At 41.6% G+C, this 23,039-nt stretch overlaps 1 protein-coding gene and 1 long non-coding RNA gene across 2 annotated transcripts in view; one reads left to right on the top strand and one right to left on the bottom strand.

Moving 5' to 3' along the window:
- The window catches only part of PLPPR1 (phospholipid phosphatase related 1), a 201,405-nt gene that overhangs the window by 35,268 nt on the left and 143,098 nt on the right, over positions 1 to 23,039 (bottom strand). The window contains exons 4-5 of the mRNA XM_055579171.1: positions 18,781 to 18,969; positions 2,699 to 2,831 (exon numbers count right to left, since the gene is read on the bottom strand). Of these exons, the coding sequence (XP_055435146.1) occupies positions 2,699 to 2,831; positions 18,781 to 18,969 (322 nt within the window). The remainder of the gene's footprint in view (positions 1 to 2,698; positions 2,832 to 18,780; positions 18,970 to 23,039) is intronic.
- LOC129650551 (uncharacterized) lies at positions 506 to 21,714 on the top strand. The gene is made up of 2 exons (XR_008713823.1): positions 506 to 618; positions 20,659 to 21,714. It is a non-coding gene; the product is annotated as an uncharacterized LOC129650551 (long non-coding RNA).

Below are 23,039 nucleotides of genomic sequence, written 5' to 3'. Positions count from 1 at the left end.
TAAAGTTTAATTTATAAATTAGGTACACTAAGATATTAACAACAACTAATAACAAAATAGAACAATTGTAATGACATTTACAGTAATAAAAGGTGAATATAGTGTCTCTTTCTCAGATTATCTTACTGTACACATGTAATGCCTTTTCTGTCTTAAGTAAGTATTTGCCACATATGGTGGCCGTAACTTTTGCAATTTGAGGTGTGACAGCAGAACTAGCATATACTCCTTTTTCCTTCATAATTTCACAAACAAAGGACCTGTTCTTATGGTTCAACCTCAGCATATGATTCTTGTTCTTATTGAGAACCTTTACCTTTTCACTTAAAGTACTTTGTGGCTTCTCTTTGGCATATCCAAATTGCCAGCATCACTACTCTTGCACTTTGAGGCCATTATTAAGTACAGTAAGAGTTACTTGAACATAGCCCTGCGATATAATGATAGTCAATGTGATAACCAGAGGGCCGCCAAGTGACTGACAGACAGGTGGGACCTTTTGGACAGAGGGAAGATTCATGACAGAGCAGGATGGTGCAAGATTTCAGCATACTTAGAATGGAGAGTGATTTAAAACTTAGGAATTATTTCTGGAGCCTTTTTGGATCATGGCCGATGGTAAGTAACTGAACCCATGGGAAGCAAAATCATGCAATGAAAAGTTAAAAGTAAATGATTACCATCATCTATTAAAAACTGGGTATCAGGCTCTTCATCATAGTATTTTTCATGCTCACAATACATGTATTATTAGCCTTACACACACATTCACAGTCCTTGGGAACAGTGACTTTATCCCATTTTATATCAGCTTCTTTGTCTGCACAGTTAGAACTATAATCTACCTTAAAGGGTGTTGGGTGGATCACGGAAATTATAAAGTGTCTAGTCCAGTGTTCTGTATAATAAATATTCTTTCCTCTCCTCTTTTTTTCTTGAAGTCACTCTGGTAACAAGTGACCAAATTCTGAATGTCTTTGAAAGACACTGTTGTTTGGAATGAATAATAGATAGTGATGACATCATATGGATCAGGGTAAACCCAATGAGCCTACTGCAGATTCCCACAGGTGATTCTGCAAATATCAGTAAATGCCGAAAACTATTTGAATGTTAAGGGTTGCTTCTTTTAATTTAGGTTTTCTTAGGCCTCCCACTCTATTACTTCCCTCGCTCCCATGCCAATGTTGGAAGTTACTGCATATAGTTTTTAAATTTTATTAAGGTATAGTTGATTTATACTATTGTTTAATTTCTGCTGTATAGCAAAGTGACTCAGTTATACACATATATACATTCTTTTCATATTCTTTTCCATTATGGTTTATCACAGGATGTTGAATATATTGTAGTTCCCTGTGCTATACAGTAGGGCCTTGTTGTTTATCCATCCTATATAGAATAGTTTGCATCTGCTAATTCCAAACTCCCAGTCTTTCCCTCCACCCTCCCCACCTTGGCAACCACAAGTCTGTTTTCTATATCTGTACGTCTATTTTTGTTTCATATGTATTTCATTTGTGTTGTATTTCAGATTCCACTTGTAAGTGATATTTGTCTTTCTCTTTCTGGCTTCGTATGATAGTCTCTAGGTCCATCCATGTTGCTGGTATTATGTCACTCTTTTTAATGGCCGAGTAATATTCCATCGTGTATATATGTACCACATTGTCTTTATCCGTTGCTCTGCTGATGGACCTTTAGGTTGTTTTCATGTCTTGGCTATCATATTAATAAACAGTGCTGCAGTGACCGTCGGGGTGCATGAATTTACCGCACATTTGGTTGTGCTGTGATCCTTTGCTCATGACTTGAGGAAATTCAACCGTTTCTTCATTAGGAAGAAAAGGATTAAGAATAATCAAAGGAGTTGAGAGCATGTGTCTTCTGGACCTCACTTTCTCAGCTGTCAGTTCTCTATGTTCTAAATGGTATCATGACTTGTGTTAATACCATGTTGATACGTTTAGAGTTTTATCTTCTCTCCCACAAGCACCTGGCCAGTAGACAATTTGCAGGATCTCATTAGAACACTAATAATCATTTACTGAGTACTCACTGTGTAGGAACTCTGTGAGATCTATATTCCCACATTTACCCATATACACATTCATTCCTATATCTGTGATCATTATCCATATCCCCTCAGGATTTTTATAAAAGTCCTAGAAGGAGGAATATAGAAAGTTTCTTAATTATTCTTTGTCATAAACACTAGTAAAACTCTTTGTTTTCCAACTTTGGAAAGGTATGATTTTCAAGAACCTGATGGATGTGATTTCCCGTACTTTTAAAAATTCCCTGCATAACAGAATTACTAGGTAGGAAATTTTTTTTTTTCAGGAAATTTGATTATTTCTAAGTTCATTTTATTGGTGTTCCCTGATCAGCTAAAGGGTATATGGCAATATCCAGTCAATATTAAAATATATGTCCTGAGGGAATCTCAGATACAGTGTAGGAAAAAAGTTGAAATTTTTTGTTAAACACTTGAGTAAGTATTGCTTCACTTTAAGGATGAAAAATGTGAGTTGGCACCATGGTCAGGCACAATTTCTGCACTTCCTAGAAAAACTCTAAAACAACCCTTGCTTTTAAAGTTGGTGCTTCCATAGCTTAGGTTATTTTATCAAGTATGTTCATCTTTAGTAAGTTTTACCTATATGTGAGGGCTTATACAACATGCCCTTGTACTCACCTATGAATCTTATGATCCTTCGGAGTAAGGGGTTCAGGTAACAGCATTCTCCAGTCAGAATTGTTTTCTCCTGGGCAATCAGAGATTCTCTGGTTGACTTTATGAAATACATGGATATCTCACCAATAAAAATCTGGAGAAGGAATGTTAAAGAATTATCAAGTTGGAGAGCTTTCTGATAGACCAGTGGCTTAAAAAAACTGAAAACTTCTGAGGCTTTACAATTGTATTAAAAAACTATGTTGGAGAGATGGAGAGTTAAATAGCAGTTTGCAGTCAACTCTTTAAAAGAATTAGAGAAAGCAATAATTGATAATTTCAGGTAGATTTCGGGTATAATATTAAATTCTAAGGTCATATAAAACATAAGTTGAAATAATAAATAAGAGAATCAATGAACAAGCTCACTCAAGCTGGTCTTGAATATTTTAAACTGAATGTGTGTATTACAGTGATGAGGAGTGACTGGGATAGCCAATGTGCCCAGCAGGGCATTATATGCACACATCACAATAAATTGTTATTTCACTATGTGGCAATAACAGTGGAAACAGTGACAAACTTTATTTTTTGGGGCTCCAAAATCACTGCATATGGTGACTGCTGCCATGAAATTAAAAGACACTTACTCCATGGAAGAAAAGTTATGATCAACCTAGACAGCATATTAAAAAGCAGAGACATTACTTTGCCAGCAAAGGTCTGTCTAGTCAAGGCTATGGTTTTTCCAGTAGTCATGTATGGATGTGAGAGTTGGACTATAATGAAAGCTGAGCGTGATGCTTTTGAACTGTGGTGTTGGAGAAGACTCTTGAGAATCCCTTGGACTGCAAGGAGATCCAACTAGTCCATCCTAAAGAAAAGCAGTCCTGAATATTCATTGGAAGGATTGATGTTGAAGCTGAAACTCCAATACTTTGGCCACCTGATGCAAAGAGCTGACTCATTGGAAAAGGCCCTGATGCTGGGAAAGATTGAAGGCAGGAGGAGAAGGGGACGACAGAGGATGAGATGGTTGGATGGCATCACCAACTCAATGGACATGAGTTTGAATAAACCCCGGGAGTTGGTGATGGACAGGGAGGCCTTGCGTGCTGCAGTCCATGGGGTTGCAAAGAGTCAGACACAACTGAGTGACTGAACTGAACTATGTGGCAATACTACCATTATTTACGTGAAAAATCTTACTTGAGCATGTTTGCCTGAGTGATATTCTCCTACTCTAAATTAGTTGACTGTCACACTTTTGCTATGCATGTGCTTGTGGTTTTAGATAAACTTCATCAATGTTTTAAGACTTTCTATGCCTTACATTCCTCCTCTAATTATAGAATATCTATTTAGATGGATAAAAATGCTAACATAATGAATGGCACATGAATGGTGGAAGTTAAGTGATAGAATTGTAAAGCTGGAATCCTCTAAAACAGATGTTTCCCCCTTCATCTAGAGAGAAACCCGACAGTCTCAGGGATTTGGCCACACAGTATCTGAAGCAAGTAGACACTGTTATCCTATTGTACAGATAAGACACCTGAGGCATGGAGGGGTGAAATAATTTGCCAGGAAACCTGTCTGTAGAGTCCTTTCTCTTAAATGCTACACTTTTACTCAGTAGTGATCCAATAAAATACTTGTTGAATTTGTGTTGAATATTGACGACACAGATAACAAAACAAATGCAATATGCTTTAAACACTGAAAACCTAAGATGATATTAAAGTACAAGATAGATTGGTGTAGTAGAAGTAGAACTATGGCCAAGTCAGAATGGGATGAAAAGTTGGCAGGAATAGACTGCGTTCAGGGTCAGACAGGCAAACGGTGGGACAGCATGGATCACCTTGGCAGGTGCTGTCTGCATATGTCTAGGAATATTTTGTGACATCCTTTGGAATTAATGCATTAATGCTCCTTCAGGTAAAAATATTTGAATAGCTTTAAGAACTCAGCTTTCCCTTTTCTTCTCGTTAGACTTCTCTCTCTCAAAATGAGGTGCCACAAGGCTTTGTTTGTCCCCACTGGAATAATGGCACTGCATTCTGTTCTTTATCTCAGTGAACAGATGGGGATAAATACATGCATGGTTGGGTAATGAAACAGCATTTCCTTGAGGGTGCATTCTCTACTCCCAGAGCTTAGCTTAAGCATTCTTGTTGTATATGAATCTCTTACCTCATGTTTTCCTTTCTATTCGTATCACAAATGAGTACACACTATCATTGTTATTCCTTGTTATAGGATGTCCTGCCTATCTTATTCTGGTTATGTCCCTAGGGCCTAGCCCAGTGTAAGGCACATAGTTGTTATTCAGTGTTAAATGAATTAAGCATATCAGATTAATGAAGATGTTTTGGAATACAGGTTTAATGAGGGAGACTATAAGGAAGGAAAAATAATTTTTAGTATTTATCCTTCCAGACTCAGTGAAAATGTCATGACTCTCCCCAAACCTTTGCCAGGTCCCCTCAGGAAAAGGGAGACCCTGTCTTATCATTGTTCCCACAACATATTATACAGATCTCTATCCTGACATCTGGAGCTTCCCAGGAGGTTCAGTAGTGGAGAATCCTCCTGCCAATGCAGGAGACTCAGGTTCAATCCTTGGGTTGGGAAGATCCCCTGGAGGAGGAAATGGCAAAACCCACTCCAGTATTCCTGTTGGGAAAATTCCATGGACAGAGGAGCCTACTAGCTACAGTCCATGGGGTCACAAAGAGTTGGACATGACTGAGTGATTGAGCACACACACTCACACAAGAGACAAAAGAGCAAGAAAATGTGAGTGAAAATCTACACATAACATATTGTTTTTTTTTTAAATGCACATATATGTGTACACAGGCACACACACACACACACACACACACACACACAAATCTAAACAAAATCACTCCAAGGTGCACCAAACAAAACTTGCCATGTGAAAGGGTATGGGGCTCAAATAATCCATCAGTAAAATGTCCTAAGACTCGTGTGTCAGCAGGGATAAGCAGTATACGAATTGATACTATTGATCAACAATATTCAAATCAGAGTTGAGGTATGAAATAGAAAAAAAATCAGAACTAGAATATATGCTAACTTATATCTGTTTATGTAAAGGAAGGAAGGAAGAAAGAGAGGAAGGGGGTCATTTTATAAGTTAAAGGTAGGACAACAGTCCTGATTTTCAGTTCAGACTGTGATGGACATAAAGGTTGCTGATGGAACAATCCAGCTCTCAGATCCCAGTGAATGAGCTGCGTGGATGTTCATTTCACTGATCACACACAGCATACTGTTTCTCCATCCGCTGGGTCCTATCGTCTCATACAGGCCTGATTCTGGAGAGAGAGAAGGGCGAGATTCTGCTTCCCTGCCAGGCCACCAGCCCATGTTGGAAGCCACCTCTCACGCTGGCAGATTTATGACTCTGGTTCTGGCACTGACTGGGTTCCTCCATCTGTCTGTCTGCCATGCACACTCTGTCTCCATCCACCACTCTGTTCAGAGAGCAGCCGGGACACGTGGGACTCTCCATGTGTTCAGCCCTGGCTGCCCTGCCTATTACGGTCTTTCAGATTGTTGACTAACAAGCATGCTATCACTCATAGCAAATGAGAATACCCTCCGGTGAGAAATGATCAAGGCCAAGCTCTAGACCTGGCCACGAACAAGCAAGTGAATTCCATTGGTGCATCTCTCGTCCCCCACAGCTGTGCCGCCTACTATCACAAGTGACCTAAAACTTTTAGATAACAATACATATGCTTTTAGTGAGGAACTCCTTTTTTAAAATTTTAATTAGAGGATAATTACTTTACAATGTTGTGATGGTTTCTTCCATACATCAACATAACTCAGCCTTAGCTATACATGTGTCCCCTCCTCCTTGATCCCCTTCCTGCCTCTCCCCGTCCCACCGCTCTCGACTGTCACAGCACTGGCCTTGGGTTCCCTGCGTCATACAGCAAACTCCCGCCGACTGAAGTCAGAGATACCAAGGGAACATTTCATGCAAAGATGAGCTCGATAAAGGACAGAAATGGTATGGACCTAACAGAAGCAGAAGATATTAAGAAGAGATGGCAAGAATACACAGAAGAACTGTACAAAAAAGATCTTCACGACCCAGATAATCACGATGGTGTGATCACTCACCTAGAGCCAGACATCCTGGAATGTGAAGTCAAGTGGGCCTTAGAAAGCATCACTACGAACAAAGCTAGTGGAGGTGATGGAATTCCAGTTGAGCTATTTCAAATCCTGAAAGATGATGCTGTGAAAGTGCTGCACTCAATATGCCAGCAAATTTGGAAAACTCAGCAGTGGCCACAGGACTGGAAAAGGGCAGTTTTCATTCCAATCCCAAAGAAAGGCAATGCCAAAAAATGCTCAAACTACCGCACAATTGCACTCATCTCACACGCTAGCAAAGTAATGCTCAAAATTCTCCGAGCCAGGGTTCAGCAATATGTAAACCGTGAACTTCCTGATGTTCAAGCTGGTTTTAGAAAAGGCAGAGGAACCAGAGATCAAATTGCCAACATCCGCTGGATCATAGAAAAAGCATGAGAGTTCCAGAAAAGCATCTATTTCTGCTTTATTGACTATGCCAAACCCTTTGACTGTGTGGATCCCAATAAACTGTGGAAAATTCTTCAAGAGATGGGAATACCAGACCACCTGATCTGCCTCTTGAGAAACCTGTATGCAGGTCAGGAAGCAACAGTTAGAACTGGACATGGAACAACAGACTGGTTCCAAATAGGAAAAGGAGTACATCAAGGCTGTATATTGTCACCCTGTTTATTTAACTGATATGCAGAGTACATCATGAGAAACACTGGGCTGGGAGAAGCACAAGCTGGAATCAAGATTGCCGGGAGACATATCAATAACCTCATATATGCTGATGACACCACCCTTATGGCAGAAAGTGAAGAGAAACTCAAAAGCCTCTTGATGAAAGTGAAAGTGGAGAGTGAAAAAGTTGGCTTAAAGCTCAACATTCAGAAAATGAAGATCATGGCATCCGGTCCCACCAGTTCATGGGAAATAGATGGGGAAACAGTGGAAACAGTGTCAGACTTTATTTTTCTGGGCTCCAAAATCACTACAGATGGTGACTGCAGCCATGAAATTAAAAGATGCTTACTCCTTGGAAGGAAAGTTATGACCAACCTAGATAGCATATTCAAAAGCAGAGACATTACTTTGGCAACAAAGGTCCCTCTAGTCAAGGCTATGGTTTTTCCTGTGGTCATGTATGGATGTGAGAGTTGGACTGTGAAGAAGGCTGAGCGCTGAAGAATTGATGCTTTTGAACTGTGGTGTTGGAGAAGACTCTTGAGAGTCCCTTGGCCTGCAAGGAGATCCAACCAGTCCATTCTGAAGGAGATCAGCCCTGGGATTTCTTTGGAAGAAATGATGCTAAAGCTGAAACTCCAGTACTTTGGCCACCTCATGCGAAGAGTTGACTCATTGGAAAAGACTCTGATGCTGGGAGGGATTGGGGGCAGGAGGAGAAGGGGACAACAGGATGAGATGGCTGGATGGCATCACCGACTCGATGGACGTGAGTCTGAGTGAACTCCGGGAGTTGGTGATGGACAGGGAGGCCTGGCGTGCTGCAATTCATGGGGTCGCAAAGAGTCGGATACGACTGAGCGACTGATCTGATCTGATCTGATTTATTTTACACATGGTAATGTATATGTCTCAAGGCTATTCTTTCAAATCATCCCACCCTCTCCTTCCCCCACTATGTCCAAAATTCTGTTATGTCTATGTCTCCTCTGATACCCTGCAAATAGGATTATCAGTACTATCTTTCTAGATTCTATACATATGTGTTAATATATATTTATCTTTCTCTTTCTGACTGACTTCATAGTGACTCTTGATAAATTTGTCTTTCAAATATGGAAGCCCAAATTTCAAATAAATAACCCTGGAATATAATACATCAGTTTGGTGAAATCTTTCAGAATACATGTCTTTACAATGTTTTAAGGAGATCTGATAAGTCATAGGAGAAGGCAATGGCACCCCACTCCAGTACTCTTGCCTGGAAAATCCCATGGAAATGCAAAATATTTAGAAGATAGTGTTCTAGATCGCAAAATATGAAGTCTGAAGAAAAAGTCACTGGAAGACATATTATCATTTAGTGTTGTAAGGGGGATCCACTGCATGTTCCATGTGGCTGTTATCACAAAAGACATCTAGAGATCCTTTGGAATATAGGTTTTGTAGCTCTGATACTTGGCATATCAAAGTCATTGATGTTTCTTTTTTTTGTTTATGATTTTATTTTTTTAAAAATTAGTTTATTTATTTTAGTTGGAGGCTAATAACTTTACAATATTGGTGGTTTTTGCCATACATTGACATGACTCAGCCACGGGTGTACATGTATCCACTCATCCTGAACCCCCCTCCCAACTCCCTTCCCACCCGATCCCTCTGGGTTGTCCCGGAGCAGCAGCTTTGAGTGCCCTGCACTGGTCATCTATTTTACATATGGTAATATATGTTTCAACACTAGTCCCTTATATCATCCCACCCTCCCCTTCTCCCACATAGTCCTGTTTCTTGAATGTAGGCTCTGGAGTTGAAATCTCAGTTCCCTCCCTTCTTGAGGGGCAATTTTGGGCAGATAACCTTTCCAAGCTTTTTTTTTTCTCCATGATTTTAAACATGAGGGTAATAACTATATCAGAAAATTATTGATTATTAGAAATGTATATAAAAGCATCTAGAGAAGCTCAAAGAGTATTTGTTGCTTTCACTTACTGGTTGCTCTAGGCAAGAATGTGTGCGGAAATTGATTTAAAAACTGTCCTGGATTAAGGAAACATGGTATAATTCAAGCTCTGCCCTGCCCCTAACCAGGTGTCCAGTCTTGGACCACTTGGCTGACCTCTCTGGTTCCTTATCTGTCAATCTCTCATCTGTTAGACTACAGTGGCCCCTAACCTTTTTTTTTTTTTTTTTTTTAACACCAAGGAGCAGTTTCGTGGAAGACGATTTTTCCATGGACTGGGGAAGGGGAACGGTTTCAGGATGGCTCAAATGCATCGCATCTATCGTGTGCCTCATTTCTATTACTATTAGACCAGCTCCACCTCAGATCATCAGGCATTAGATCCTGGAGGCTGGGGAGCTCTGTAGGAGACCTTTAAGTTGTTCTTCCAAGATCTTTGTTTTTATGATAAAAACTGACAAGATAGGGCTGATTAAGGGAACTGATATCACATAATTGGGCTTCAGTCTCCTGTTGGTTAAGCTCTCCAGGGCCAGCATAGTTTCTAACAGTAATTCTCCCTCCAGCCTTCATTCACTTTTCAAACCCCACAGGGCTTTGCCATCATGAAATAATCTTCCCTTGGAGCAAAGTGGACACAGCCTCCTCCAGAGTCATCACACTGCCTGAGACCTGTCACCTGTGTTTCTAAAGGACAGCAGAGGCTGGCAGCCCCTCCCTGGGTGCGCACGTAGCATGCTCTGAGGAAGAGAAGAGGGTTCTCTGCACACTTCTTAATAACAGTGTCTAAGTAGCTGCAGAGCTTTCAGTCCCAAGGAGTTGTAGATGCTTCCAGTATCCTCCTTGGGAGGCCTCTTTACTCGCGAGCATTTCTGAGAAAGGCAGGCATGGTTTTTGCTGTGTGTGTTGTGTATTCACACGTGTTAGTCGCTCAGTTGTGTCTGACTCTTTGCGACCCCATGGACTGATAGATCACCAGCTTCCTCTGTCCATGAGATTGTCCAGGCAAGAATACTGGAGTGGGTTTCCATGCCCTTCTCCAGAGGATCTTCCAGGCCCAGGGATCGAACCTGGGTCTCCTGCATTGCAGGCAGATTCTTTACTGTCTGAGGCCCAGGGTTTTTCCTGTAGATCTTGTTTAAAAGTGACCCAGGGGATTTTAAGCATACCGACCATGCTGCCCAGCACCTTCATGTTCTGTTTAATCTTTCCTGATGAGTACCAGTGACACCTCAGATCTGCAGAGAGGATTCTAGTCTTCTGGCCCGCTGAGCTATGCTTGGTTCAAGACCTCTTGACGTCTGCTTTATCACACTTGAGTGTAAATAAAGGAATTCAGCTGTAGACATTTCTATGCCTTTCAAAGCTGAAGGCTTCGATAGAATCAAGGCTATTTGGATGATGGCTTTGGAAATTATCCAGCAACTCAGATAATAAGTGTTTTGTGGATTGGAGAGTCGTCATTACTGCTTTCTGTGTGGCTCAGCTAGTAAAGAATCCACCTGGAATGTGGGAGACCTGGGTTTGATCCCTGGGTTGGGAAGATTCCCCTGGAGAAAGGAATGGCTACCCACTTCAGTATTCCGGCCTAGAGATTTCCATGGACTGTATAGTCCATGGGGTTGCAATGAGTTGGACATGACTGAGTGCCTTTCCCTGTCACTTTTCACTTACTGGTCTTAATCCAGGGGCAGCACCTACCCATTCAGAAGGCTCTGAAATCGACACTTGCTATGAAGTGTAGCACCAAGGTGGCACACTACCTTGCCAAAGCAGGGTGTTCTCTTGAACTTTTTTTTTTCCCCTTTCTGAACAGTGGATATAAGAGAAATGGGAATTTAAAATGATTTAGCTAAAATACTGCTCTCAGTAAAAAGTAAAATGCATTGTGATCACCAAGTAAACTCATCATCACATAATTTTAGGCAAATGAGAGTCTTTTCAAGAAACAAATTATCAAAACTCCTAACACAATCATCTAATCATCAGTCATTAAAAGAAGCATTGTAAAGGTGGTAAGGAACATCTCAAAGGTGTAAGGACATCTCGCTGTCAGATGATGTCAGGTAAAAAACAGTCCATAAAGGAATTTGGAGCACTCATCCATCACATGGATAGTAAATAGGGAAATGGATATTCTTCTTCAAGGTTTTGAAAAAATCCACAGCAGTTAATGAGGATATTTATAACTCTTTCCCGGGGGGGGGGGGGGGGAATGTAAATTGTAATGATTAAGTACATTTGCAATAAAGAAAATGTATTCACAGTAGAGATAAATAAATACAGGGACTTCCCTGGTGGTTCAGTGGTTCAGACTTCACGTTTCCACTGCAGGGAACATGGGTTCGATCCCTAGTCAGGGAACTAGGATCCCACATGTTGCATTGTTGGGCCAAAATAAAATGAAAAAACAGCACCGGCTTCTTATTAAGAAAAAAAAAAAAGGAAATCATGTGATGACGTACAAAAGGAAAAAGGTGTGAATGATGAAGTATTAAAAGGGGTTTCAATAGCTGAGGCTGTTCAGAGCTGGGAAGAGGCAGATGACAAGGCACTCAGGCGCCGACCCTGTCTCCTCTGCTGCTGCAGCTGCGGTCCTCATCAGCCAGGCAGCAGATGTGCCTTTACCCAGGGCCCACTCTCTGATCCATGCTGTGCTTTGAGCTTTTGTATTCACTCTCAGAGCTTCTGGCCTAGAAACCCCCCAAATAAAGAGTCACAGTTTCCTCTAGATTGGGCCTTTCTATCAAATGACGCTTGTGTCTTCCTTTCCTAGGAAATTCTCGCAGAGTCTTGTGCATGTATGCTCATGTGCACGCTTGCATGCAGACCATGAGCTGTGTCGATTCTCCTGGGCTGGGCGTCAGACGTTCTGCTGTTTCAATTCTAAGTACTCCCGTCACTTTGTTGTGAGGCCAGTAAAGGTTTACTAGCTATTTTCTCATGCCCTGTGGAGCTGGGGCTGAGATACAATATGGGTAAATCAGATTCTCCACCGAGTTAAATCCTCTTATCCAAAAAGGCTCTCTGCCTTTGAGTCTGTGAGTTTATTCAAGGGGCCTGAGGCAGTTGTGAGCCAGGGTTTCCACGTTGGTCAGAACACACCCTGCAGATTTCCTGGAAGCCTGGGCCAACACTTTTGGCTAAATGGTTCTGGACACAATAAATACTCCAAGCTCTAACCTTTCCTAAGTCCCTGCATGGTTGCTCCCATGTGGCCTTGCCTCCACATGATGCTGATCCTTTCTGACAGCGAAGCACAGAAGGAGAAATAGGAAGTGACAGATCAAACCCACAGCAGAGTCCTTTCCCTCGTGCCTTTTCTTGTGCATCCCTGCAATTAGCGCCCATCCTCAGAGACATACGGCAGTGCAGGGCGTTAGCTTGTCCTCTAGCACATCAACCACAGAATACACAGAACACCACGGATGAGTCCAGGTTGAGGTGCCTTCTTAGAGAACTGCCATTAGTTTGTGTCACATGTCACCCCTGAGGAGTCCTGCCTTCTTTCTTTGTTGTTATCATTTGTTGTTTAGTCTCTAAGTCATGTCCGACTCTTTTGTGATCCCATGAACTGTAGCCCACCAGGTTCCTCTGTCCAGCATTCCCCAAGCAAGAATACTGTGGAGTGGGTTGTCATTTCCTTCTCCAGCAGATCTTCTCGACCTAGGATTTGAACCCATGTCTCCTGCATTGGCAGGAGGACTCTTTACCACTGAGTCACCAGAGTAGCCCTGCCTTCTTTCTACTCCAGGGAAAATAGGAAATGGCTTAAAAAGGAGTAAACACATACTGTACCATTCTGAGAAACCCTGCACACACACACACACAAACACACACAGGCTGTGCCATTCTGTGTAACCCTTGGCCAGGCACAAATTAAACTCCAGAAAGAAAGTCAAGAGAGACTAAGGAGTTGGGAATCTGACATTTGGAGCCTTCCAATTATAAGGTTCAGCTCTTAAGGAGTATTAGAACCAGAAAGACCTTGGAGATCATTTAGCCCAAGCCTACCTTTTACAGATGAGAAATCCAACCCACAAAGGGAACAGGCCTTATCAGAGGTTACACAATTACTGGGATGGAAAGCCATAACTGACATCCCTCCTTCTCTTGACAGAGCAGACCTGAGACAGGGTGACTCTGCAGCATGAGGATGAAGGATGCACACTCGGGGGGTAGGGGTGTGCTGAGTTCGGCACTTGGGATCTGTGTTCAGGTGGCCTGATACAGACTGCTCTCAGATATGCCGTACCTCTCCAAGAGGGACAGAAGTGAATACGGCTCCCTGCTCCCAGGAGATGTCCCTGAGCATCAGGAGAGGTCCACTCTCTGTCCTGCAGCTGCTCACTTATTTTCAGGTTTCGGGGGAAGATCAAGCACCACAGCAGGGTTTCAAGGCCACTGGACTCTCTGCCATTAACCCATCAGCTGTAATCAGTGCCGGGTCCTAGCAATGCTCCTCATTTGAGAGGAAAATAAAAATAGAACCAAATGGGTGGGTTACTGTCCAGTCACATAGAGAACTAGCTGCAGCCTTCAGCAAATCATTTAACATAGCTGAGTCACAAGTAACATAGCTAATGACTGTCTTCCTAAATGAACTCACAGAGTCAAAAAGGAAGGAAACTGGACCATACACTTTCTCTATGCTCTTTGAGATATCTCTTTTCTATTTCTCCAGTATGCTATGAGGATAAATTAGGCAAGGACTGCAGAATACAAGAAAATTAAAAGGAGTTATTCTTGCCATCTTCATTTATGGAATATTCCTCGGCAACTATCTTTGAAGGCCCACCATCATTATTGGTCACACTTTTCTCCCCAAGAAGAAAAGGAATGGAATGTCCAAATCAGAGCTCCATACTTGAAAACGAGAGTAGAACTCTAGATCCTTAAAATTCAATTCACTGTCCAGTGGCCATACTCCGTTGGCTTTCCATCACAGCATTTGACCACATGTTCATATCATTTGGGGGAAAAGGAATATGATCAGAATTCATGGTTTGAAAAGAATTTCAGCTGAAAATCTTAGAATGAAATCTATCATTTTTGCCCAGAGAGAAGAGAAATTCCTCATAAAGTTGTTTTATTTTTGTTTTTTTGGTCATATGTGTTTTTGTTTATTAGAATTGCTGTTTAAATCTTACTAAAGATTGGTCATTTCATAATTATGCCAGAAGAATCAGAATGTTTTAAAAATATCTTTCAGTTTGAAAATACCGCATTGATGTAGAATTTAATTGTATAACAGAAGAAAAAAATAACTGTTCCATTAGCACTCAGAGATAATAGCTGTACATTTTAGTTTCTTGCCAGTTTTTTTATGTATAATTATAAATTTGGGACTATACTTGTAACACACATACAGTGTCTTCTTAGGGTCTGTTAAATATTCAGAGCCACAGACAACCACATGTCTCATTTGGCACTGGTCCACTTGGGAGGAACTAGAGCTTGCCAACTGGGTAGCATCACTTGCTCCTCTTCATCCTGTTTCCTTGCAGTGAGCCAGTGCAGCTCAGGTGCAAGGAGACCATAGACACATCAGAGGATGCAGGAGCTACCTTGGCTTACAAGACTTCTCGTGTCCCATCAGAGCCAATAAATGGTGCAGCAGTTCCACAGACATAGCTTCCAAGTTTCCAGAGTCACTTGCACTGGGAAATCATAGCATGGCACCATCTTGGGTAATCTCAGTTCTCTGAGTCCAGGGGCAATTCACCAATCAGGGGTTAATTCTGCCTAGCAACATAGCTGATACATACCCTCTTTTTCTGGAGAAACGGAGCTAGAAAACTAAGAGAATCTCATATTCTCTTATAGAAGGGAAAAAGTTTTTACCTCTGATACTAGATACAATTTTTTAGCCCTCATAAAAATCTCTTCATTAAATCAGAAGCATGCTTCATTTCTCTTAGAGGTGTTTCAGAAATATCACGGCCTCATAATGAGTTTGGACAATCCTCTAGTTCTGTGTATTTAGCTACCACCAAGTATCCTACTCTTAAAGCTGACTGAACATCCCTACTCTGGTTATCTCCTTAACATAAATTCAAGGAATGGAATTAATGGGTTCAAAGTTTATAAAACTCTTAGTACATCTTTGACCAGCTGCCCTTCAAAAAGAAAATGTCAGTTTACATTTTTTTAATGGCCAGTTTCTTTAAATATATTATTTATTTATTTTTGGCTGCACTGGGTCTTCATTGCTTTGCACAGACTTTCTCTAGTTGTGGGGAACTACTCTTTGTTGTGGTGCATGGAATTCTCATTGCAGAGGCTGCTCTTGTTGTGTAGCATGGCTCTAGGGTACCTGGGCTCAGAAGCGGTGGCTCCTGGGCTCTAGAGCGCAGGCTCAATGATGGTGGCGCAAGGGCCTCGCTGCTCCATGGTGTGTGGTATCTTCCCGGATCAGGCATGAAACCAGTGTCGCCTACATTGGCAGGTGGATTCCCCACCACTGAGCTACCAGGGAAGCCCCTCAGTTTACATTTTGACTCAAATTGTATGAAAGTATCTGTACCTTTAACAACACAGGTTATACTTCTTTAAAGCACTTGCCAATTTTACATGGGGAAAATTCTGGACTATAAAAAACTACTTTCCTGTGATAATTCATGAGTTTAGAAATGTTTATGTGCATACAATTTATTTTGTTAATTGTCTATTTTTGTCCTTAATTGTCCTATTTTTGTACTTACCCATTTTTATTTTGGGAAACTCATCTTTTTAAGTAGTAAGAATATTTACATGGGAGTCTCGTATTCTGCAAATATTTTTGCGGTCTTTATGTACTTTTAATTTTGGTAGAAACGCTTATTTTTCAGGTAGACAAATTTATCAGTCCTCTTCCATCTGCTTGCAATTAACATTCCTAATGCTTTTGTGGATGTGTATATAGACTTTCTAAGTGTTTGAAATCCCTATTTTTCTTGCTTTATAATGTGCATTGAAAAGCTTTCCGCTTATTTTAAGGCTCTGGAACAGTTTTATAGTTACTGATTTTTTATGCCTTGAAATTTTGAAGGAATTTATATAATAGTTATGTGTCTTCAATGATATGAGATAAATTTTAGACAGTTTAAAATTTTCTCTATTGTTATCTATTCAATTTTCTACTTCTATTAAAGGCATTGTTAAGAAGTTATATTTTCATAGAATGTTATCAGTTTTATTGAGAGGTAAGCATGTATTGGCAAAGACCTGAATCTACAATTTTAACAAAACTATAGTACAGACTTTTAAACATTTATATATTTTTGCTTATGTATTTTTTTCTTTTTTTTACTTCTGTCTTTCTTCTGTTAGAACAAGGGGATTGTACATTTTAGTTATCAATCCTATTGTTTTCTGATTCATTGATTTGTTCATAATTTTTATTGATCTGCTTCCTTTGCTTTCCTCAGTTTTTCTCTTTCTTTTTTTAAAGGAAAAATGTCTCTATAATTACAAAAAGTAATTGCAGGAGACCCCAGGTAATGCTATTTCCTGGGACTAGCAAGAAGATAGGTAAATGTTAGTAAGTCAATGGATCTCTCAGGGATTTTAGTCTGAGAACATGAGAAAATGGTATGTTCATGGGACAGGAAGGAACCAGGACCTGATTCCAGCTAAGCCCAGTGCCTCTGGGTAGAGCCACCATTAAGTCATTCCAGATAGAACCCAATGTGGCCTCTAGGCTTTACCTGGGGAGCGAATTGTATCTTCTTTTGAGATGCCTGGAAGTGGGTCTTTTATGCTTTCTCGTAGTTCTTGGGCTGGTGAGAAAGGAAAGTTAAGAGGGGCACATCCCCTATCACTCTAAACAGGGGGTGTCACTAGGGTCTCAGTGGAATCTCTAAACAGGAGATGTCACCAGGGCCTCAGTGAAATTGCTAAACAGGAGGTGTCACTAGGGTCTCAGTGGAGTCTCCTCTGCAGGGAGAGGAAGTTCATCTGTGATCCTGAAGAAGGTGAAGATCAGTTTCCAGTTTTTCTTTGTTTCCCCTACTTCTAACCAGTTAGTGCATGCTAGACACTATGCCAAGTATTTGTACGAAGCATCTTAAGTCTTGATAACTCTGTGAACTAGGCAGTCACATTATCCCCACTTTGAGGGGGCAGAGTGGGAGGGAACAGGACAGTGACTTGCCCGGAGTCACACAGACAGGATGTCCTGTAGGTTGGACTGCAAAGCTTGTGTTTTTCACCACCATGAGAGACCATGTTTTATCACAGCTGATCTTAATTCCTACTGCAGCTTTATCATTTAAGGGGGAGCTTGTCAAGCCTAGAATTAATGATAAAAATGAACTTGAAGTACTCATTATGTGCATATTCTCCTCTAAATTCGATTCCATGTCTCATCTTAAAGCAAGGGAAACATTTGTACAGAAAACTAGACTTGAACTGAACATCTGAGTAATCAGTACACTCCTCTGCATGCCAGTGGCTATTTTTATTATTGTCCCAAAGAGATGGGAGTGGGGGATGAGGGAGAAAGGGTAGGAGAGGAGGGGAGAGTTGAGGGGGAGGAAGCTTTGGAAGAAAAAAGGGGCAAATGATAACTGAGGTCACATCCCAACTAATCTGACCCCATAGCATGTACAAAGAAACGTTTATTTTAAAATACAAAGTCATTTTTTAAGTTAAAATTAAGATGTCTAAGTGTTAGATCACTTTACTAGACAATACAGATCTGTGAGTTTTATGCTTTTGAAATAGTCTCCCTAGAGGACTATTGGGCCAATTTTTTTTTTCCCCCTTATGAGAGAGAAGAGTGCAATCAATGAAGGTCAAGTTGCAACTTAATTGAATGTCATGCAATGTGAGCAGAGCCAGAGCTGCCCAGAATAAATCACAGCAAATCAGGTCAAGTGATTTCTCTCATCTCCGGCCTCTCTGGAAGTTCAGTCAGAAGAACAGGAGATGCAGGCTGTGGGGGATTCTGTTCCAATCTGACGTGAATCTTTATATCAAGGCCAGCGTTTACATTCACAACCTCTTCTGAATACACACAACGCACACCATACTTGTGTTTTTTTCAAGAGCACAAATGCTATACTTAACATGACAGCCACTCATGACTATTGACTTACATATTCAGACATACTTTAAAAATTATATATATTTCAATTCAGGCACTGAAAAGCAAAAGCCACCTGTAAAAGACAAGGCCTACTTAGATGAGATTTTATGCAGGGCTCTACTCACTCTGTTTGGACTGGAAAAGGACACATCTAATAAGGCTGCTGCTGTATGCCCAGGAAGAGAGGAAAGAGGAGAAAGGCAGACAGAAAATGTTGTTTAGGACCCAACAGGAAAGAGGGAGATCTCTTTCTGTACTTACAATAGCAGTTGGGGTGGCCGCCAGCACACAGTAGAGCAGCAGAGGGGTGATGAAGCTTTCCTCCTCTGTCCCCGGGTAAGGCTTCATTAAGTCTCCGTCCTGACAGAAGAATCCTTGGATATGCACCTGAAAAGTGTCAGTGCATTCGAAGTAGTAGGCAAGCAGCACTGTCCCAGCCATGATGACAAGCTGAAAATACAGCATGGCCACACAGAGACATTAGCAGGGCTTCGGAGCTGTGCCCGCCCCTCAGAGCATACTCCCTCCATCACCCGGCAGCTCTCCTTGTACTGGTACTGGCAGTGTCTGCGTGTCTGGCTCCACGTGCGCCGGGCTCAGGGAGTGTGTGCTTACTTGACTGCCTTGTAACATCTGTTATATAAACCTTCCAGCAAATAAGAACAGCTCCCATCTGAGAAGCAGACCACAGCATTGCTTGTAGAGAGACCCAGCTTCTGCTGCCCCCCACCCCCCGCCCTTCCCAGAGGATGTGTGGGAACCAAGGCGATGCTGCCATTCAGGACAGAGGTGAAAAGTCAAAGGACAGTGGCATGTGAATTGGCCAGATGTAGCATGAGATCTGCTCATGGAAAATTTCAGAAAATATTAGAGATAAACTTACCTTATTATAAAGTATTAGAGGCAGGTAAATGATGAACGAATGCGCAAATGAATGAATGATCAGGAAAGCTAAAGCCTAGAAAGGTTAAGGGAAATTTTCAGAACCACACCCTAAATTAATGGCATGGATAAGAACATCGTACAGGTATCCTATATCGGTCATAACGCTTATCCTTTTCCAAAAAGATATTACCTTTATTCCAAAAATAAAGGTAAGGCTTTCTACCTTTAATAAAGGTTTTCTACCAGTCAATAAAGGGCTTTGCTGATGATGACATCTTATTCTATATGTACTTCATAAGGTTTGGACACAAAAAGGGGCACAGTTTTATCCTTTTGTTTAGCTCAGACATGTCCCAGATACTCATGGAGGTTTAGATGAAGCCTCTAATAGGTGTGAGGAGTTGGGGGAGTATGGAAACACCATTATTTTCCTCATTCACAATAGAAACACCAAAATGGTAAGATGAGATGGTGATAAAGGTAGACAGAAAAGAGGTCTTTGAGATGATAAAATTATGGAAAATTAAGCTGGAAAAGACCTTGTAAGTTTTCCCATCTGAAACCTTTATTGCATAGATGAGAAAACAGAGGCCCAGCAAGGAGAACTAACTACTGCTGGATTATCCAATAAGTAAACCAAACACGTGCTTACGTTGACAATCAGCAAAGCTAGGAAACTGAAATGGAGAAAAAGTATTTTAACATGTTGATTTGTTTAAAAGTATCAAAGTAATCATTTTGGGAGAAATTAGAACTTGGTAGTGTGTCTTTTATGGCTTAAAAATTGTTTATGTGTGGAAGTACATAAGGGGCAGGGAGGAAGAAGTATAATCTTTGAGGGTTTAGTCTCCAGTTTTTATTCCAGCCCTGGAGTGACTAGCCCAAGGTCACATAGCTAGTTAGTGTTAGACCCAGGACAAGAAACCCACATTTTCTGATCTCCAGGGGGGCAAAACACCTGTCATGGAGTGGAAATCACCTCCTATACAGGTTATGGGGGAGGCAGGGTGGCTCAGCTCTCATGCAGAGAGGCACTGTTTGTCATCTTTATCCACGTTCATGTCCATTTCTTTCGCTACAACACCAGAGCAGAGCCTCGCACTCTACCCACTCTTTCACACCAGGCGCAGTCTCTGCTTCTGGAAAGTAAGCTCTGCGATTCCTCCTCCTCATTGTCTTTAAGGGTCATTTGGGTTAAGAATCTTCCCCAGTTTTCCATTTTCTCTAACTCAATGCCTTTCCTCTTTGGTTCAGGAGCCTTGAATTATCTCTGGCTGCACTGAGTTCAAAGTACAAACTCCTAACCATCCTGCTATAAAGGTCTGCTGCTGCTGCTGCTACTGCTGCTGAGTCACTTCAGTCGTGTCCGACTCTGTGGGACCCCATAGACGTCAGCCCACCAGGCTCCCCCGTCCCTGGGATTCTCCAGGCAAGAACACTGGAGTGGGTTGCCATTTCCTTCTCCAATGCATGAGAGTGAAAAGTGAAAGTGAAGTTGCTCAGTCGTGTCCTACTCCTAGCGACCCCATGGACTGCAACCTACCAGGCTCCTTCGTCCATGGGATTTTCCAGGCAAGAGTGCTGGAGTGGGGTGCCATTGCCTTCTCCGGCTATAAGGGTCTGTAGGCTCCAAATCGTACTTTCCAATCACTCTCGCACACAGCTTGTTTCTGGCTCTACAAGGATTATATTCCATTATCTGACATTTGCTACCTTCCTCCCCAGTGGACTTTCTGTCACAACTTCTGACCATCCAGTAATCTCTAGATTTGTGAGTGTTTCTTGGTGCCTGAAGTTGTTTACTGGCATGTGTAAATAACCAGTGCTCCTGCCACCATCTCTAATGTTTCAAGCATTTTATTTCTTTCCTCTTTAACACAAACTTGGATACAGATGTTTCCTATAAGAATGAGAAATAGGTGCTCCCAAGCTGTCCCACTGAATGGTGCTCTTGCTGGCAGCTAGTTTATAAAGTCAAGGCCATGATGTTTCCATTTCTCTTTTATTGCACTGCTCAGTTGGATTGACTGGATGGGAAAAAAGCTAGCAAGCTGACCTGAATGTTTTGGAGCTAACACTAGGATTCCAACAGTTTGGGGGCTCTGCCACTGTTGCTGTTTTCTGTACAGGCATGATTTGATTTCTGTTTATCTTATCCATGTGGCAGGAAACACATTTTCTCTCTCTCAGCTTCATTAGTCCTTAGGAGAAATGTGCTTGGAGAACAGGCAGATCAATGGGGGCTTTTCGATAAAACAAAAATAAATAAATTGCATCTAGCTTCCTCTATTGAGGAGGAATATTATATTTTATTAGGTGCATTTGTGCTACCACTTCCATTTAAAAGAGAAAAAGGTAAAGGGAAGTAAATGATAGCAAAATTGTGTGTGTGTGTGTGTGTGTATACATATATATATATGGTCTATATACAAATGACCTATATGTATATTTGTGTATATATATATATATAACCATACATATATATACACATATATGTATACATTATTATACATATACATTATACATATATAATGTATGTGTGTGCATGTTAGGTCACTTCAGTCATGTCTGACTCTGTGCAACCCTATGGACTGTAGCCTGCCAGGTTCCTTTGTCTATGGGTTTCCCCAGGCAAGGATATTGGAGTGGTTTGCCATGCCCTCCTCCAGGGGATCTTCCCAACCCAGAGATCAAACCCAGATCTCCTGCATTGCAGGCAGATTCTTTACCATGAGCACAGGCTTCTTTTCTATTGAACGTTCTCTTGTGAAAGAAAGTGAAAATGAAGTCACTCAGTCATGTCTGACTCTTTGTGACCCCATGGACTGTAGCCTACGAGGCTCCTCCATCCATGGGATTTTCCAGGCAAGAATACTTCTCCAGGGGATCTTCCTGACCTAGGGATCGAACCCAGGTCTCCCACATTGTAGGCAGATCTTTACCGTCTGAGCCACCAGGGAATCCAGCTTTCTCTCATGACCATGTATTAAAAAGAAGTGCAGGAACAGGAGAAGCACATTGATTCTGCTTCCATGGGCACACTCACAGCATGGATGACACACAATTAGCTGTCAGCATCCTCTCTTCCTCCTCCCTATCCTGGGCCACAGTCATCACTGTCTAGGTTTGTGTCACTCGTGCCAGCTGGCACCCTTGCTGTCTGCGCTGCCTTCTCCAGCCTCAGCTAGGGAGGCCTGGAGGGTGGCCATAATGTTGGTGTCACATGAGCAGATGGTGAGGCTGTGCCGGACCCAAGTGCTGGTGGCAGGGTTGAGGATACCAGTGTGAAAAGAGCAATTAAGGCTGTGGGGAGATAAGGTGTCAGGAGCTCCCGTCCCAGGGATTCTCCTCAGCTGTCACTTCCTAAGAATGACAACCAAATATATAAGGATGCATTAGGTCCTGATCATTCCATGAAGATTCAGAAGGCAGCAGCCAGCAGGGTATGAAATCCAGCTTCTTGGAATTGACAGTCCTGTGTTTCTACCCCAGCCCTCTGCTAATGGGAGAAAAGTTAAGGTCACAGAGGGGTAACTGGGAAGGTCACAAAGCTGAGAGGAGAGACTGAGATGAAAGATATATTTTCATTTGGTTGGTAAAGTCTGAAGCAATTGTGGACCACTAATTTATATGAC

The sequence above is a fragment of the Bubalus kerabau genome, chromosome 4, assembly GCF_029407905.1.
Source record: "Bubalus kerabau isolate K-KA32 ecotype Philippines breed swamp buffalo chromosome 4, PCC_UOA_SB_1v2, whole genome shotgun sequence".
NCBI lineage: Eukaryota > Metazoa > Chordata > Mammalia > Artiodactyla > Bovidae > Bubalus > Bubalus kerabau.
Note: the sequence above shows the minus strand (reverse complement) of the source record. Positions and strands in the feature narration are given on the sequence as shown.